The 17,853-nt window shown below is 38.7% G+C and overlaps 1 protein-coding gene across 1 annotated transcript in view; it reads right to left on the reverse strand.

Moving 5' to 3' along the window:
• Positions 1–17,853, reverse strand: part of LOC142383713 (neural-cadherin-like) — a 371,241-nt gene that overhangs the window by 232,518 nt on the left and 120,870 nt on the right. The window contains exons 5-6 of the mRNA XM_075469412.1: positions 7,476–7,587; positions 1,328–1,577 (exon numbers count right to left, since the gene is read on the reverse strand). Coding sequence (XP_075325527.1) covers positions 1,328–1,577; positions 7,476–7,587 — 362 coding nt within the window. The remainder of the gene's footprint in view (positions 1–1,327; positions 1,578–7,475; positions 7,588–17,853) is intronic.

Consider the following 17,853-nt stretch of genomic DNA (forward strand, 5'->3'; position numbering starts at 1 on the left):
ATTATTCTACCGTCACTGACAGTAAATCAATGCACATGCACACAAATACACACATAAACACACACACAAACACAAATTCCTTCCCTTCAACTACAAACCACACATGCAAAACAGACGTGTGGCATATGAATGCACTTTATAACTACTGTACATCACTCTGTCCATATCAACAAACTACGAGTCCAGGACCTTCTCAATCATGAAATGCAGACACACGCGCACACAGTTTGGATTCTGGGACTCCTGAGGCTGCTGGTGGGCATGGTTGATTGACCCTGCCTCACCAATCTGCCCGGCTCTCTGCCAGAAAATCAACCAATTAAAAGATGCAGGCACCACAGCAGTGAGAAGGAGGGGAGAGTGGGGTGTTAACAGCAGCTGCCATGCTGAATTTGGAAGCAGCTGTAAGGCGCTAACCTGAAACTGCCGACAGCCAAACACAGTCTCACTCATGTTCTAGCAGATGTAGCGTCTGTTGCCTGTCTTTCATGTGCTTCATGCATTTTATACGCTTAACTCATGAACTGATATACATCAACTATGTATGTTGTGCAAGTCTGTCAATTTTTTTTATGTGATGGCTTCAAATCTTTCTTTCAACTGAGAAAGTTGAATAGTGCTTAACAAACAATTGCAACAGATTTACATAGATACTTTTGCATTTATGATGCAAACAGTTTTGAAAGTGTTTACAGACAAGTCAGTCATCCAAAAAAAATGAGGAAATATGGTGTTCCCTCTGACATTTCAGAATTCTAAAAGGTATTTATTCTCAAGACAAATATAAACAAAAAAAAACAAGACACTCCTCAGATATGTAAGGATGGAAAAAACAACTCAACAACTCAGTCCTCAAAACTCTTCGTATATAAATCATATAATTTATCAAGAAGTCATTTCAACACTAAATCAAACCCTTGTCCTCAAAGGAGCGCTTGCAAAATATTGCTTGATAACCAATGAGCCCAAGGTTCCGACCACATTAGTTACCGTTGGATGAGAAAAAAATTGATAATCTGAGAAACTCTCTTTCCTCACACGTCATCTCAGAAGCAAGTGGAACACAACTAAAAAGTATTAATGGACTACTAGAAAGCTCACACATTTTATTCATGCAAAACTAGTTGGATTATCCAGATATTACAAACAAAAATCTGGAGAAACATAGAGACAAAAGCACATTGAAAATTCTGTGCAGAAAGACAGACAGAGTGACAACCTTAAGACATCTCTTACATTAAAACCTATACTTGTAAGTAACTATAAATTTCATTTATGCAAAACCAAATAGTTGGAACTGTGTGAGTTTAGTCCCACTCTTACTTACACATGTTGGGAAAACTCAGGTGCCTCATCGTTGACGTTAGCCATTCTGATCCGTACCGTTGTTGTGCCCGTCCGAGGGACCTCCCCCCTGTCAACGGCCATGACGACAAACTCATACAGATGATTAGGTCTCTCATAGTCCAGAGGACCCGCAGGGAAGATGGTTCCATGAGGGGAAATGGTGAAGTCTGGACTCAAGGTGTAATAGGTCAACTCTGCATTCTCTGCTGAGTCACAGTCATTGGCTGACACTGAAGATGTGATAGAGAACAGACAAAAATAACCACCTTTACTCAGCTGGTATACTTTATCACACTGAAAAAACATGAAATAAAAAGTCTTTTCCTAGGAGTCAAACCGGCAATAAGAATTTTTCCTCAAGAGTGTGAAGCATCAAATGACATTGATTTAGGATAAACAATGACCTCGAGAACTAAACGTCCGGTTCGATTTTCTTTTTTTTTGTGGAGAGTTGAACTTTTGAGGATTTCCTTCAACTATCTGGTTCAAGGTTTCCATGTGAAACTGGCAGAAGAACAGTGGATTTGATACTGTTTACTTATCTCCTTACATTAGTCTATGAAACATAGAAAAGTCCTACTGTGTCGTGTGAGGAAAAAAAACTCTAGAAATCAGAAATAATTTGTATTTACTTTATACTCACACTGATGTGCGCAATAAGAGAACAGTAAAAATGCTATTAGTTCCCAAACTGAAGTAGGTCCAGGTTTTGTTCTTGTTTCTGGCAGTTCAGGAAATGATCTTGAAATTGTCACTGTATATTTACAGGGGTCCATTCTAATGTTTTATAGTAATATTGAGAAAGGAAGCGATGCACCCTCTAAATAAATATCTGGCTCTGGGACAAGCCTGTTTTTTGCACAGCAACCCTTGAAAGGACAGTGATTTTGCAACATTTCTGCTCCTACATCACACATTGGGAATCCATGAAGCCCGCACTCGCTTGGCCACAAATTGATTGCCTTGCTAAAACTGAAAAGACCACCAGAGATTTGAATAAGCATATTTTACACTAACAAGAACTTTTCACCATCAAAAGCTCAATTCTCCAATTCACCTTACATTGCATTTAGCTCATGTGCTTATACACACAAAGTACACACACGCATGCACATGAATAAAACATGCACCAGAACTCGCACATTTCAACGAAACAAACAGTAATTGTTTATTGCCATAAAGCCTTAGGGAACTTACTGCTTCAAATCTTTAGTAAGTAAACAACAAGTTACATTAAAGAAAGCCTGTAAAACTAAACTGCTTTTTATCAAAATAAAGTGTACAAAGTTAGTCTGTGTTTGTTAACATAGTTTGTGAGAAACCCTTTTAAAGTGTAGTCTAATCAAATTTAGAATACATCAGATTAACTGACTTGTAATGGGTTTTTAAAAGGAAATAAAACATTTGTGGACTGTGGCCTTCAGTGTTTCATCATCCTGAACAATTACTAGACTTCACAAAGTCAGTAAGACGACTCGAGTGACAAAAAGCCACTTCTTCACTTAGATTCTTAAGATTGATGGTTTCATCAATCTCTGAAAGCAATGAAATTGTGTCATGCAGACATTGAAAACTTTTTTTAAAATTGATTTCTAAAGACATTTTACATTAATGTTCGTCACCTTTTATATATCGTTTGTAGAACAGAAATGTAGTCATTCGTATTTCAGGCGAGCAGACAGTGATTAGGTTCAACATACAGAAATTATAGAGTTGTTCAAAGGAAGTCTCATGTCTCATGTCAGTAGACAAACCTTAGACAAACAGACAAGTAAGAGGCAAAAAAAACAACTCTTCTTCAAAAAGTCCAAAATACCAGAAGCAGGGCTGAAGTGTCAAAAGGTAAAACCGAGAAACAGACCTGAGTCATATACAAGGGCTCAGAACAGACATGTTTTAGCCGCTGAACGATGCTCAGATAGTGAAAAAGCGGTTGTGACATGTTGGTCCTAAACTCTTGACATGATTGTGTGAATAATTGCAGGCATTACTCACGGAATTTTCTCAAGCCACTTCAAGGGGAGGTCTTTTTCCCGGATGGCATGATAGGTCTTATTTAAGAGTATAAATTATTTACTTGCACTTATTGAAAATTGAAAGGCTTGACTAATCAGCTACAGGTAGTGCAAACAGGATCTGGTGACTAAAGGCTGAACAAGAGGGCACGTACATACGTACAGCAGGTAAGGAATGATTAACTGGAGACAAGTGATGCAGAAAACTATCAACAAAGCCAAAGAAAGGGTGGAAGTGAGGCTGAGAACAGTAAAAACACAACATTACACTTTAAGAGGGTACTGTAGAAAGGGTAGCAGTTGGTCTGGATGACAAGTTAGAACTTGATTCATTTGTATTAAGTACAACTGGACAAAGAAGGAACCAAAGAAATCGATCATCAGCCCTTAATTTGTAGCTTTTTTGCATCCATGAACATCTTTTGGTTTAAACTTTCAAACCAAAGCTTGGCTGGTGAATGTTGGAAAAAAATGTGCAACTTTTTTTTGATTGTTATTTTCTTTACATCATAACACGCCATACCTACCAATAAGGCCTACCTATTCTTTGACCACACTTGACAATATCAGTGAGTATAAAACCTTGCTGTAGTATAAAGAAATTCCAATAAAAAAAAGTTCAAAAACGTCATGGGTTCTTCAACTGCTAAAATGTGAGTGATCATTTTAGGAGTATTGTTAACACTAAGTAAGACAGATGTTTCATCTTTCTGTATCAACTTACCAAAAGTTCTGGCTCTTGCTCCAAAAATATCATATTTTCCTTTGTGCCAGCAGGGAAAATTGTTGTATATAATTGAAAACATATTGAATCAAGTGTTGATTTTGTCATTTTTGTAAAACATTGGCAGCATTGTTTACATTACTCAAAATTATGTTTGAAATTTCCGCTATTTAGATTTATGTCAGCTTTACAAGTTGGACAGAGTGACTTTATGTGCATTTACCCGGCACTACAGTGCAAGTTACAAGGACTGACAGTTTTCTGAACAGCAGCTGAAATGTTGCTGCTTTGCTGCTGGAAAGTGATGAACTACCTCTCATCCAATGATGATGGGGATGGGTAGAAAATGAACTGTAATACCGCTGCCTGCCTAGACTCTAATTCCATTTTGCAGCCAAACACATGTCACATGATTCAATATTTAATTTACTAAGTACGGATCTCTGCTCCTCAGATTACTATTTGAGCACTTATTCCATAAATCCTTTTATAGTTTTGCATCAGCATTGTTGTGCTGCTGCATCACTACATGGAAAGGAGTGAAATACGAGGTCACTGTACAAATTTGGCCACGTCTCCCACATATTTCTGGCATATCCGAATTGTGTAATTTGGGTAGAAACTGCAGGATCCTCAGATCTCTACAGGAGGCAAAAGATTATTGGCTTGCTCAGTACTGCAATTTGTTTTTTCTTCCCCTTTCACCCAACGAGGCACTATACATTTGTCCCTTCTAAAGATGGAGCTGATTAGAGATGACCATCACATGATTTAGCTAAATCGAGCCAGATTTTTTTTTAAATCTAATACTTTCCTTTTTACCCACTTAATTACATGACTTAAACATGTCCAAATCTTCGGACCCATTTTGAGAAGTTTTAGAGACACTCAGAGGTGGAGTGGGGGAATCTCACTGCATTACTTGGTGCATTCCCTTAAGCATGCTTGTCCAGGATTATTCAACTTCAATGAGAAAACCAAAAATACTTTTAGCATTTTGTGAGAACACATTAATGGTTTCCAATATTATATTTAGCAGATATATTCTGAATTTAAAATGTTTTTGTGCAGGAGCTCCCCACAGATTTTGAGGAAACAGGCTTTTTATCCAACTTTTTTTTTTTCTTGTTCACAGAGGTAAAGATAACCCATTCCCCAAATATGCACTAATATGTATGCACATGGGTGAGCACACACACGGCAGCACAGGAGGGGGACATGTCTCGCCTTTGCTGGTGCACCTGTTGATCGCAGCACGCTCGGCGTCTGCTGTGCCTCCCACTTCATACATCTAACTCCTTGATCCAGTCATTCACTCTTTCATGCAATCACTCATTCGTAATGGGTTTTTTTCAATGCTTTGAATACATCGTTTTTTTGTTTCGTGGTCCTTATATAATCCAAGATCACGTAGTTTTTGGTAAAAAAAAAGCCTGTTTTCTCACTTAATGTGCAAGTACATCTCCAAACTGTTTCACTTGCAAGCTGGGGAGGTGAAACAGAACAACAGTTTATGTATGTAAAGCATATCTCTAAGTTTTATTCATATTCAATCAATTTGTTTTTGGTTATTGTCAGAATCAGAAATACTTTATTATTCCCAAGGCGGAATTGTTTGTGTCACGGGTGCTCCTGCCAAAAATTCTAAAGAAATAAATAACATGTAATAAGAGCAAAGAAATATCTACATTAAGTTGCAATGAAAAAAAATATATATGAATAAAAATACCTAAATATTTAAATAACTGAAATAAAGTAAATTACAATAATATACAGCAGCAGTAAAATCAGGTACAGTATACCAGTATAATATAAATAGTGCATAGAATAATATATACAGTACAACAGTATAATCATGTACAGCACGCCAGCAAAAATTAATATTACACAGAAACAGTGGACTCGGAGGGATAAGTTGAAAAGTGTGAAGGCTACAGGCAGGAATGCTTTCCTGTGGTGCTCTGTGATGCACTTTGGGGGAATGAGACTTTGGCTCAAGGTGCTCCTGTGTCTGACCAGCACGTCGCAGAGTCGTTGTCTTGGATGTTGCTTAACTTTGACAGTATCCTTCTCTCTGACACCACCTCCAGAGAGTCAAACTCACACCCCACAACATCACTGGCCCTTTGGATCAATCTGTTGAGCCTGTTGGCGTCAGCCACCCCCAAACTGCTGCCCCAGCATGCAACAGCATAGACGACAGCACTGGCTACCACAGACTCATTGAACTCATTATCCTGAGTAATCAGAAACATCTCAAAACCCCATGATAAAATCAGGCCAGGAAAAAAACATGAGAAAAACTATTTTAAAGGAAGTTATCAGGAACTGGTACTGAACATGATACAGACTACAAAGACACAGAATTATAAACTCAAGCAGCAAGAGTTCACAGATTTTATGGAACTTTTTTCCTTTTATGAGATACAGCGTTTAACTAGTGATGATAATGACAGTGGTACAAAGGAGCAATGATGGTAATACCAACCAGCAAGACAGCCACACATTGTGTGAAAACAGCAAGGTTCAGAGGTCTCTGCCTGGAGTCACAGTTAATGAGCATTGTCTCATCTTTTATATTCTTTTTCCTTTTTTTTGTCATGACATTAATTCCTAGCACAGTAAACCTGTAAACTCATAGTTCATTAAATTCCACAACACTGTTTGTTATGCACTGTACAAAGAATTAAAATGCTCCAACTTTTATAGTGGGAATATGGTTTTATGAGGGACTCAGTCTGGAACAATGTTTTTCTGAGTATTCACCGACAAACTGTATTAAGTCATATCCATAAGAGTTACTACTAGCAATTCCATCACACTAAAAGAAACCGAGTAGGCCTAACAGAGTTACTCATTTGCCCATAAATGTCCATATTTTTTGGGAGACACTTTGAAATATGTACAGTGTGTCCATTTTTGACTAAGTATTTGATTTTACTTCAACTAAAAGCTGAGATGAAACAAACCAACATTTACGGTAACTTTCAACAAATTCTAACTCGTTAAATTCATTGAGCCCACTCCACAGCAGCATGTATCTGCATTGTGTTGAGCAAATGTGTCAAAAGATAGCACCTCAATTAGAACAGAACAGACCAATTTAACACTGTGTGGGAGTTTTTAATTTCATTAGCCAAGGTTTGAGTTCAAATAGCAAAATAACAACCGAAAAACACTTCTCTCTGTACTTCCGTGTACAATTGTTTCAGACCAAAACAGTGAAATACACCTTAATGCACGTTTGTTGTTTTCAACAAAATAACTAAAAGTAATCAATTGTTCTTGGTGTAAAATGATGTGATGCTGTTGAAAGAGGCATTCATTACGTGTTGGTGACTAATGGACGGGACACAAAATGCTTCTCTAGTTCTGTCAGTATGTCTCACCTTGCAACAGAGAGGTTGCTGTTGTAACAGTTTCTGGCACACCATCCTTGCTGTAAATTGATTGAAGGAACTCTGGAACGCAGTCATTTTCATCAACAATTACAACTCGCACCTGAGAAGGAAGCAAGGAAGAGAAAGGTTGAGATTGAGAGAAAGCCACAGAAAAGAAAGGTGAGGGACATAAATAAAATGGCATTAAGTCTAATTTCCAGCAAATATTTTTTATTCGTGTGTGGTATTTAAAAAAAAAAAAAAAGACATTTCAGTGCCATAAAATGTTACGAAGGCAAAAGAGTTTGATAAGGTGAGAGTATTGGGTCTGTTTACATACTGACAATATAAAATTACATAAAAAAAACGGTGTCTTGGTTTAGCTGGAGATCCTACTTTCCTGCATGAAATTCATTTAAGACACACACTATTTACTATTTACTAATGATGTTTCCATTTCTTGTACATGTTATAGGAATGCTCTGCTACTACGAGCTGAATGTGCGAAAGCTGTCCAGAAAACCTGCCCAGTGGAAATGCAGCAGATTAAAAGCCACACTGGGAAAGTGTTATGACATTTTTCAAGCAGGGATTACTTCCACAGGCACAGTTCAAAATTGGTTTTCTTTACATCCATACTGGTTTTCATCTGCATGTAACCCAAATTAACCATATCCCAAGTTTCATCCCAACCAGCTCCGTAGGCAAGCCTCGACCCTGATCTCTTTTTTTATTCCCAAATCCTCAGAGAGGGAGCTAAAACAGAGTTTGTACTCCGGTAGCCGGTAGGTCAGCAGAGAATGCCATATAGTGCAGTTTCTCTGAGCTAACAAAGGAACTGTACAATCTTCTGTTACCCTAACAGACCCTAACTTCTGTTACTGCCCCCCCCCCCCCCCCCCCCCAAAGATTGAGACTCACTGGAAAACTCACATAAATTACCTCAGGGAGTTGAAATGAAAATGTCATTTTGTTGTCTGTTGGTGTGAAGCTGATCTTTGCTGAAGGATTAACGGATATTACAGAATTTCATCTTACCTACCCAAACCTAATACCAGTGGCATTTACAAACCACTCAGTGCATGTGTGTGGTGTTGTGTGGGTGGGTGGGTGTGCGTGTGTTTGTGTGTGTGGGCTTTTGAGTAGAGAAAGAAAAGGAAGGGGGACACAGGCACACAAATGCACCTGTTCATTCTTAAAAGACCCTATATGCGTTTCTACAACTGTGTGATTAGTGAAAGTGAGCCATTGAATCACACATACGACAGACAAAGACGTTCGACTTGAAAAGGCATCATGTTCCTTCATCAACTAAAATCCAGCAAACCGTCCACTGTGCACCATTTATTATGTGTACTAAGGAGTGTAATGGCTAGGGCTAAGGCTGGGTGGTAAATCAATGTTATGATTTATAGATACCTTTTCTTGTTCCTTCAGTATAGCTGTGTACATGTTTGTAATTATTATCTCATTCTACTCCTACTTTTTGGATCTACTGGCAAATTGTAACTGCAGGCACACTCCCTCGTCTCAATGTCAATGTCATTCCTCCTTAGCACACCTAAAGGCTCCAGACCAGAAAACTGCCAAAACCTTTGCCTTTATAAATTGTCACAATTGCTGGTCAATTGATCAAGTGCATTTGATTTGGAGCACCAGGCTGCTGCTCACCCTCAGAATAATTTACAGAAGCAATAAGTCAGTACCTACATTTTTCAAACATTTTTCCAAAACCTGGCTAAGGTTTTGTTAAATAAATAATGAAACAATACAAAGTGTATTGCTCTTCATCTGACTTTAATACCTGGTAAAGAACCAGATGACATTTTTTTTTTCTTTGTATGTTTTTATGTAAGACCTTAGACTTTGATTTTAAAAACTTTAGATTATTCAGTCATTCATATGATAGCCATAAAGTATAGTAATACAATACACCGCTCAATTCCAAAACAAACAAAAAAAGGTGGTAATCGCTTTGGTGTCTTCTGCATTCTCAGTGGATGTTGTGCCACATGTGGAAATGCCTGCATCCTTCTATCTTTGGACACAATATTCTGGATAGAGTTAAAAATACTTTTAAAAGTATTCAGTAAACTTTGTGGAAAAAACTCTTATGAATTGTTATGAAATGTAAGATTCTTCCAATCTTTAGTCACAAAAAAACAAAACAAGATTCATTATCTGGAAATCTTGTTCATCAAAGCAACAGAACAGCAGGAAGCAAATGCATCTCCACTATTCATTTAGGTGGAATGGGTTTGCTACACCACTTTTTACACCACTTGTCCCCTCATACATTACCAATGATTTAGTCAAAAACTAATTTCTGACCGATAATGTCATGGTGTAAAAAAAGACAAAAGAGAGCACTTTTTACTTGGTTTACTTGATTTGCCAACACACTTTAACCCCTTTCAAATAACTCTCTCACATCTCAAAGTAAATATGCAGACATCTCAAAGTCTCTCCTTCTCTCCTAAAAGCAATTTAAATATTTTAGAGGTTTTCAAAGCAAATGGGACAAAAGCTGAAGGTAAAGCAAAAGAAAAGAAAACTGACAAAAGGACAACAGAATGAACTGTGGGAGGTTCTGCAACCAACTCGTGTGACTGTGTATGTTTCATGGAGAGTTGGCCTTGATAAAGCCAATTAAATGTACTTGTGTATGTGGATGTTCAGTACCGGAATACATACACATTTTCATGTATTTTAAGGGTGACGTGCATGCAAGTCATGCTCATGTATACTCATAACATACATACACAATTATCCCTTTGGCATTTTAAGGCTTTAATCACATGATTATATGTGTATGTGTGTCTATATTCTCCACCCACAGTACCACCTCACCATACTGCACAAAAGACTCACACACGCACGCACCTTTAGGGGGAAGTTGTACTCATCAAACATATAAATAATCACACGAACATATAGGATATTTGAGCACCTTGTGAAGTGGTTGACCGATTTGGATATTTCATTGGCTGACAGCAATGATCTCTGAATTGCAAATAATCAGATCTGTCTGTCACTTAGCATCCCCACTAATATGTATGTGCATGTTACAAAATATATGTATACATTATTCATATATGATATTCATTCTGTGTAGTGCTGAAAAAATAATCTCTCTGCACAATTAAAGACTGCTAAATAAATTTGACTACTCCAGCCCTCTTTTATTCCCAGGAAGATGTTGTTCCTGGGCTGGGAAGCACCTGGTTCAGCTCTTTTGTGCTGAAAGATTCTCAGAGCTCCCCACTTTTCTGCTAAAATGTTGATAGTTACACAGTATGAGGGTACGATATGTGTGTGTACAAGGCAGAGGAAAACCGAGATTATAAGAGAAGAGAGGAGAAGTCAACTGTAATAAAGCAAGATGAGCTCAAACACACACATAGCGAATGTGCACAGAGCACACACTCGAAAAGCTGCAGGCAGGTCTCAGGCTGGTTAGATAACTAATGGTGCCGATGAGCCATCACTCTTGGAATGAGAAACTTGGAAACTACCAGCAAATTAAAGTCATGCTTGGTGAGTCCAGTGCAACCAAAGACAACGCCTCTGTTCACCATTTTGACAGCAGGCTACAGATTTATTTTACAGCAGATTAAATCCGTAAGCAAAGAAGCACAATAACACTGATTGAACTTGTCACCTTGTTTCTGAGGTCTTCAGTTGAAAATGTTTATTTTTGTAACCCATTGTACAGTCAGTATATCAAATCACAGCACAGCTGCATTCTATGACGGCTTACAACAAACAAAATATTTACTTCAAAACTGAATATATTCTGCTGTTTTAAGTGTGTGGATCCAATTTTTTTAATGAACCCTTCTGAGGGCAAATGCCAGGGAAAGTGAACAGGTTTGAGCCACAGCTGATTAAAAGTGACTCATTTTAGAGAATAATGTGAATAGCAACTTTTTTACTGAGACCATGACAAATTTTGTTTGATACACCTCACCATGTATTATGGTTTGTTTTTTGTTGCATATATGGGTAATCATTGAGCTTGGCACACTTCCTCAACCACAAATGAAGAACAGAATAAGTGCCAGATTTGAAAAGATAAAGTAAATAATAATAATAATAATAATAATAATAAATAAATCAGACCTGTGTTTAGACTGCAGTTAGAAAAAAAAAAGGAAACTGGATTCTTTAAAATAAATTAAAAAAGGAACCAGTAAAGGACATATTAAAATAAGATAAATTAATTAGAAAATGAAGGTTAAGGCCTAAAGAATCTGGAGTTATCTCAAGTGTGTCTTGTTTTACTCTTTTGACAGGTTAGACGAAACATCTTAATTAAATGTTGCACCTAAACACAATCGCACATAGTGACCCTTAATGTTCTTATCTTTAGATTCAACAGTCTGGGACAATGGAAATCGTATTTAATCCTGAATCTGTTTTTATACTGCTAAATTTGGAAATAAGCCCTCAGCTGTGTTTTCAGTGTTTTCTTCCCACATGAACGCATCAATGGAAGTCGCTGACTGCTACACATTTGCCCTTCTTGAAGGAGTTACTGTGGAATCCAGACAGTCCGTAGCAAACCTTTGCACTTAAGCAAATCACAAAAATTGAGCAAATCACTCAATATAAAAAAAAACTACGTTGCTTTTAGCCCAGTAGGATGTGTAATTATTGGTTATACATGTAGTAGGGTTCAGTGCTTTGAGTATTTCCTGGTCAAAACACTGAAAAGGTAACTATATTTGTAAGGAGCAAAATACTGAAATAAAACCTTTTCCATGACATGCATTTTTTTTCTTCTTTGTTTTTACTAGATATTATTCCCAGAGGTTTGATGAGATATGTTAGAAAAACTAAAATACCATAGATATCCCAGTTAGCGCGGAACAAAGAGGGTACAGGAAATGCATGAATGAATAAATGCCGGTTAGCTGCAGCCAGCAAACATACATGTTAGCATTAAAAGCTGGTGCACCTTCCAGCTGAGCATCAAAGCTACTGCAAATTAATCCATCTACCCATAGCTGGTTAAGCCTGCTGCATATTGACTTCAAAGCCTCCCAACACCATAATCAATCCCAAGTAATCATTATATATAGAATGGAAAAATACTTTATTCTTCCCCAATGGGGGAAATTCAAATTAGTCACATAGCTCAAAATAATTATAAATATTTACAATGATTGTATATTAACAACAACAACAACAACAACAATAATTAATATGAATAAAAATACTACTACTACTAATAATAATAATAATAATAATTATAAATAACAAAATAAATAAAAAATTTAAGAAGAACATGTCAGCAGTCACTGTTATAAAGCCTTATGACTGTGGGGACAAAGGACCTCCTGAACCTCTCAGTATTTAATTTCCTCCTCATCCGTTTCTCCACCACAGCACTGAGAGGGTCCAGCCTTCTGCCTACAACAGAACCAGCCTTTTTCACCAGTTTGTCCAGGCCCCTACAGTTTTTGTCTGTAGTGGAACTCCCCCAGCAGTAGGGATGGGAATCGAAAACCGGTTCTTGTTGACAACCGGTTCCCAGCCGGTTTCAATTCCTTGGAATCGTTTGGCGATTTTGCAAACGATTCCCTTATCGATTCCAGTGGGCACGAATGACGTCACCACGCAACGTTGCGTGGCGAGTCCAGTGCAGCCAGCAGCCAACAGTAAACATGGCGCCCAAGCGGTAGCCTACAAACGCTCGAAAGTTTGATTACACGTCCCTAAAAAAGACGACAACAGGGCAACTTGCAAAGTGAATATTTCACCAAAGGGAGGAAATACTACCAACATGCAATAACTATGAATGAATGTCGCGTTTTCGATCTGCTCCGGACTAACGTTGGTGAATCTGAACCCAGCAGCAGCAGCAGCAACGTTAGCAACGTTAGCATGTCCTCAGCTAACACTGCAGGTCACTAACTAACTAACAAACACTGTCTACCATGTTAGCACCATTTGCCTCATTGTAAAACCTGCTGTTAGTAACGGTTAAGGTTAAGGCGGTTAAGGCGTATTCACACCTACCTCGTTTGGTCCGGACCAAACGACAAAACGGACCAGATTTTCGTTGGTTCGGACCTTTTGGGATGGTCTGAATACAAACCACCGAACTCTGGTCCGGAGTAAACAAGAGGACCGAGACCAAGCTGAAAGGTTGGACTCGGTCCGGATCAAACTAACCCTGGTGTGGATCTTTTGGAGGTGTGAAAGCAGACCGGACCTAATCCCAGACTTTTTGCTTTTTTGTACCTCGGGAGCATCCATCGTTTGTCTGCTGCTAGGTAACAGAACAGAGCGTCGTTCTTCTAATTACTAGACCGGCTGTGGTAAAGCTAACGAAAGACCGAAAATAATATTTCTAGACCGACAATGAGTAGGGGACAAACGTGGGCCGAAGAGGGGACCCGTGCTCTTGTGGACGTTTGGGCAGATGCCCACATATCATATATGTTGGAGCGCACTCATAAAAACGCTGACGTCTTTGCCTTATTCACAGATAAGTTAAAGCGTCCATGACTACATTCACTTTTGAACTTAGCACTTTGTGTTGCGCGTGTCGATTCTGACCAATAGCCGAACGACTTCAGGGCGCGTGGCTTTGTTGACATATTTTGGTCCGTTTACTGAAATGTACAGTCTGAAAGCGAACCGCACCAAAATGAAAAAAAAAAAGGGTTGGACCAAAGCAAGTGAACTATCGGACTTTCCTGGTCTGAATATGCCCTTAGATGAAACCATGAGAGACAGAGCCCAGGGTTGCCAACTTTTCCAAAAACCTTGGAGTGAGATTTCAGCGGGTTGGTTCGCGACACGCATCTCAGAAGTTGTTCCACAGTACAGATACATATATATCTGTGTAGATATGATGTAGATACATGTATACATTTTATGAATATGTAATAGTGCAGAGTGTGGGGCCTTCCTCTAGAAAATTTAGCATTTCTTAAATGCAATTTCTTCCATTCTAGTCGATTTTAGGGTGACTAGTTAGACATGGCAAATCCTAAATCCACATCTCATTCATAGCCTACATTCTCCGCTGCCCTTCAAAAGACAATGTTGTTTAACAGAGAGAAACTAGTCTAGGCTGGTTCAACAAATTTCAAGGCAAAGGTGAGATGGTATATGTAGATTTTTAATGGAGTTTCATGCCATAGTCATAGATCAATTCAGAATTTAACAGAAAATGTACAAAATGACAATGTACACGGTCCCTCTTATAAATAACTTAATATACTGACGTACCGACTGACGTAATGACAAGCCATTTCCAGCGAATCAACAATCAGAGAGGGATTAGACACTCTGCTGTGGTCCAATCATGAGTTTAAGCATTCGGAAATTATAGAACGAGAGTGAAAAAAAATCAACACAGAAAGAAAAAATTATCTAGCGTGAGATTTCTTTGTTAAGTGTGAGAGCGTGACACTAAGTCTGACAGAGTGAGTGTCACGGCAAATGCGTGAGAGTTGGCAACCCTGGAGAGCCTGACTGGCTCAGAGCCAGAGGCTGGTGGTACTAACCCCAGTTCACGTCTACTTCCAGCTTCTCCCTTCACCAGAGCAGGGAAGAGTTAAATTACCCAGGCCATGATAGACCAATGTGGACCTCAGCGTTGTTGTTTTTTTTTTTCTCCAAATGAGAATCGATAAGGGAACCGATAAAGAACCGAATCGTTAAGCAGAATCGAAAATGGAATTGGAATCGTAAAAATCTTATCAATTCCCATCCCTACCCAGCAGACAACAGCATAGAACAGTGCACTCTCAATGATAGTGTGATAAAACATGCATATCATATCACTACAGACATTGAAGGACCTGAGCCCTTTCAGAAAGAAGTCCTGACAACAACAAACCCTCTCCTTAACAGTCACATTGCGGGGGTTTACCCATCTCTGATTAAAGAACAGTATAACACCCCCGCCTTTCCGCTTACCGCCGCTCGTACTCAGGTCTCCATCCGCTCGTACGGCTGTGAAGCCGGGAATGTCCACACATGAGTCTGGTGTGTTGTCGTTCAGCCAGGACTCAGACAGACAGATCAAACTGCTCTCCTTATACAGCTGTTTGTTCCACACAAGCGCCTCTAACTCATCACACTTGTTTGGTAGTGAGTTAGCATTTCCCATAATCACAGAGGGCAGAAAAGGCACCTCCTGTTGTGCCTCTTTGCCTTTCGTTTTGCTCCAGCTCTGCATCCACGGTACAGCTTTTTTACCTCGGTCGGAATTGGATGTTTGATTCCGTGTCCAATCCTTGACAGTGCCAACAGTTCTTCTCTTGTGTACACTGCTCTAGTAGCAGTGCACATCGTCAAAAAATTAAAATAAAACAAAATGTAAATAAAAAGCGATCACTAAAAATCACTAAAAATGTTTAGAGAAAAATTAAAAGTAAAAAATTACATAAAATCAAATAAACGAAAGAAAAAAATTGAGAGCTACACAGACTTACTGCCGATAAGGCTGGCACATAGCAACCGATATCTATATAGCTGCACATGTAAGATTTTGCAGAATAATCTTGCTATCTATCTCAAAAGGACACTTCCTAACCGGACCATCTGTGCCGTACCTATGCTGATATGACCACTCCAGCGTCAGTTGGGATGATCAACTTGACACTGTTGCTGTGCTGGCAGCAGAATGGGAAGCCAGGAACTAAAACCTTTGATGAACCTTTAAGTTGACAGGAGTTGATGACAGTTCCAACAGCTCTGCGAGGGAGAGGATGATCTCCTGTTCTTTCCATCTGGCTCAGCTGCAAAACCACAATTGCCTAAAACTAGAGCAAGGAACATGATACAAGTGAGGCACCACTCCAGCTAGCCTGTCCTATATATCTGTAGGGTTAGTGCTAACAAGTTTCTGGCAAACTTTGGATTCCTTGGCCGGACAAGGAATATGAAAGAAAAGTGCTGCCAAAGCCAAAACCAAAACAACATGACAACCTTCTCCAATTCATTCTAATTGGCCTTGCTTGAAAGGTCAATTGCTTGAAAAAAAACTATTATTTGCTCTAATTCCCCTCAAATAAAGGTCAGTATTTGGTTGTGAGGATATTTAGCCTTCTAAAGGTATCTAGACCCTACCACTATTGGAGTCCTAGCTTGCATACAGCCTGTACCACACCCAGAGGCTGCCATGACCTCCCTATAGATAAACTTTTCAAGAAGGGCTGCAGCCCTCTCTTGCTAAGGCTTATAAATTTGTTGAAACAACAATAATAAGGACCCCTAATGCCACCTCAATACTACTAGAATATCAGTCTGAGTTTTAGGATTAAGTTGCCCCAGAGAGTGTGATAATGGATAAGTTCCAAATCGTTGCTGACCAATGACTGCACTTCAGCAAATTAGGAGGTAGGCAGAGAGACCTGAGAGTCATGTCAGGTGCCCCAGTCAAATCCCCCAGCTTGTTGTCTCTGTGGGACCAGGCTATCCAAAGATTATGGTTCAGAAAACCCTTTACCCAAAAGGCAAATCAGGGAGATCAGCAAGCTCCCTCAGCCTCACAGGATTTTTCATAAATTTGATATGTCCCCTTAGCCCATACAAAGCAAGAAATACTACTCAAATGTTGTCACCAGAATCTTGTTTGATGCTACACACAGACAAACTGCTGCAAGTGAGCCACAATAAGATAAAAATTCAATCAGTTTTACCAAGGACATTACTTTTCAATAGAAGGCAAAAAAAAATAAGTAAATAAGAAATACACAAATCATTTTGCATGGTGATGATTATAGTTCTACACAAAAATAAATCGGTTATTCAGTTCTTAGAAATAGTGATGATAAATACATATATTTCAATGAATTTGAGAGCATCTCTATCATATCTTCAAAAAAGTCACTATTATAGAAACAACTAAGCCCAAATTAAAAAAAAATAAGACTTTTTATATCTTTGATATCTTTTGCTATCTTATCTAATGAGGAGTACTTCAGATGTAAAATAATGAATATCAAGGATTGAACTCACACACACTGTATGCTTACATGTGTCATACCAAAGGTATTTACACAATTAAATTTTTTCCTAAAGCCGAACAAACAAAATTAAATAGGCATAATTCAAGTATAGGAATAATTATGTTGGTTAGCTAAAACAGGAAAACAGCACATACAAACTACTTGATGTCCTCTTCTGTCTAACTATCTTTCTGTCTTTTCTCCCTCTCCTTCTCTACACTGACTTCTTGTTCTCTGTAGGCCAAGAGAGAAGCAGTTGAGGGCAGATCAGTTCAGCAGGACATGTTTTAGCCTCGGGCCAGAGTAATGATGGAAACCAGACCAGATGTTTCAACGCCTGCAGCTCTCAGTCTCTGTTCTATCTCACTTCCTGACAACACGAGTGAGTCATTGGGAGTCCCAGAGCAGTCATT

The sequence above is a fragment of the Odontesthes bonariensis genome, chromosome 1 (genome assembly GCF_027942865.1).
Source record: "Odontesthes bonariensis isolate fOdoBon6 chromosome 1, fOdoBon6.hap1, whole genome shotgun sequence".
In the NCBI taxonomy this organism is placed as follows: Eukaryota; Metazoa; Chordata; class Actinopteri; order Atheriniformes; family Atherinopsidae; genus Odontesthes; species Odontesthes bonariensis.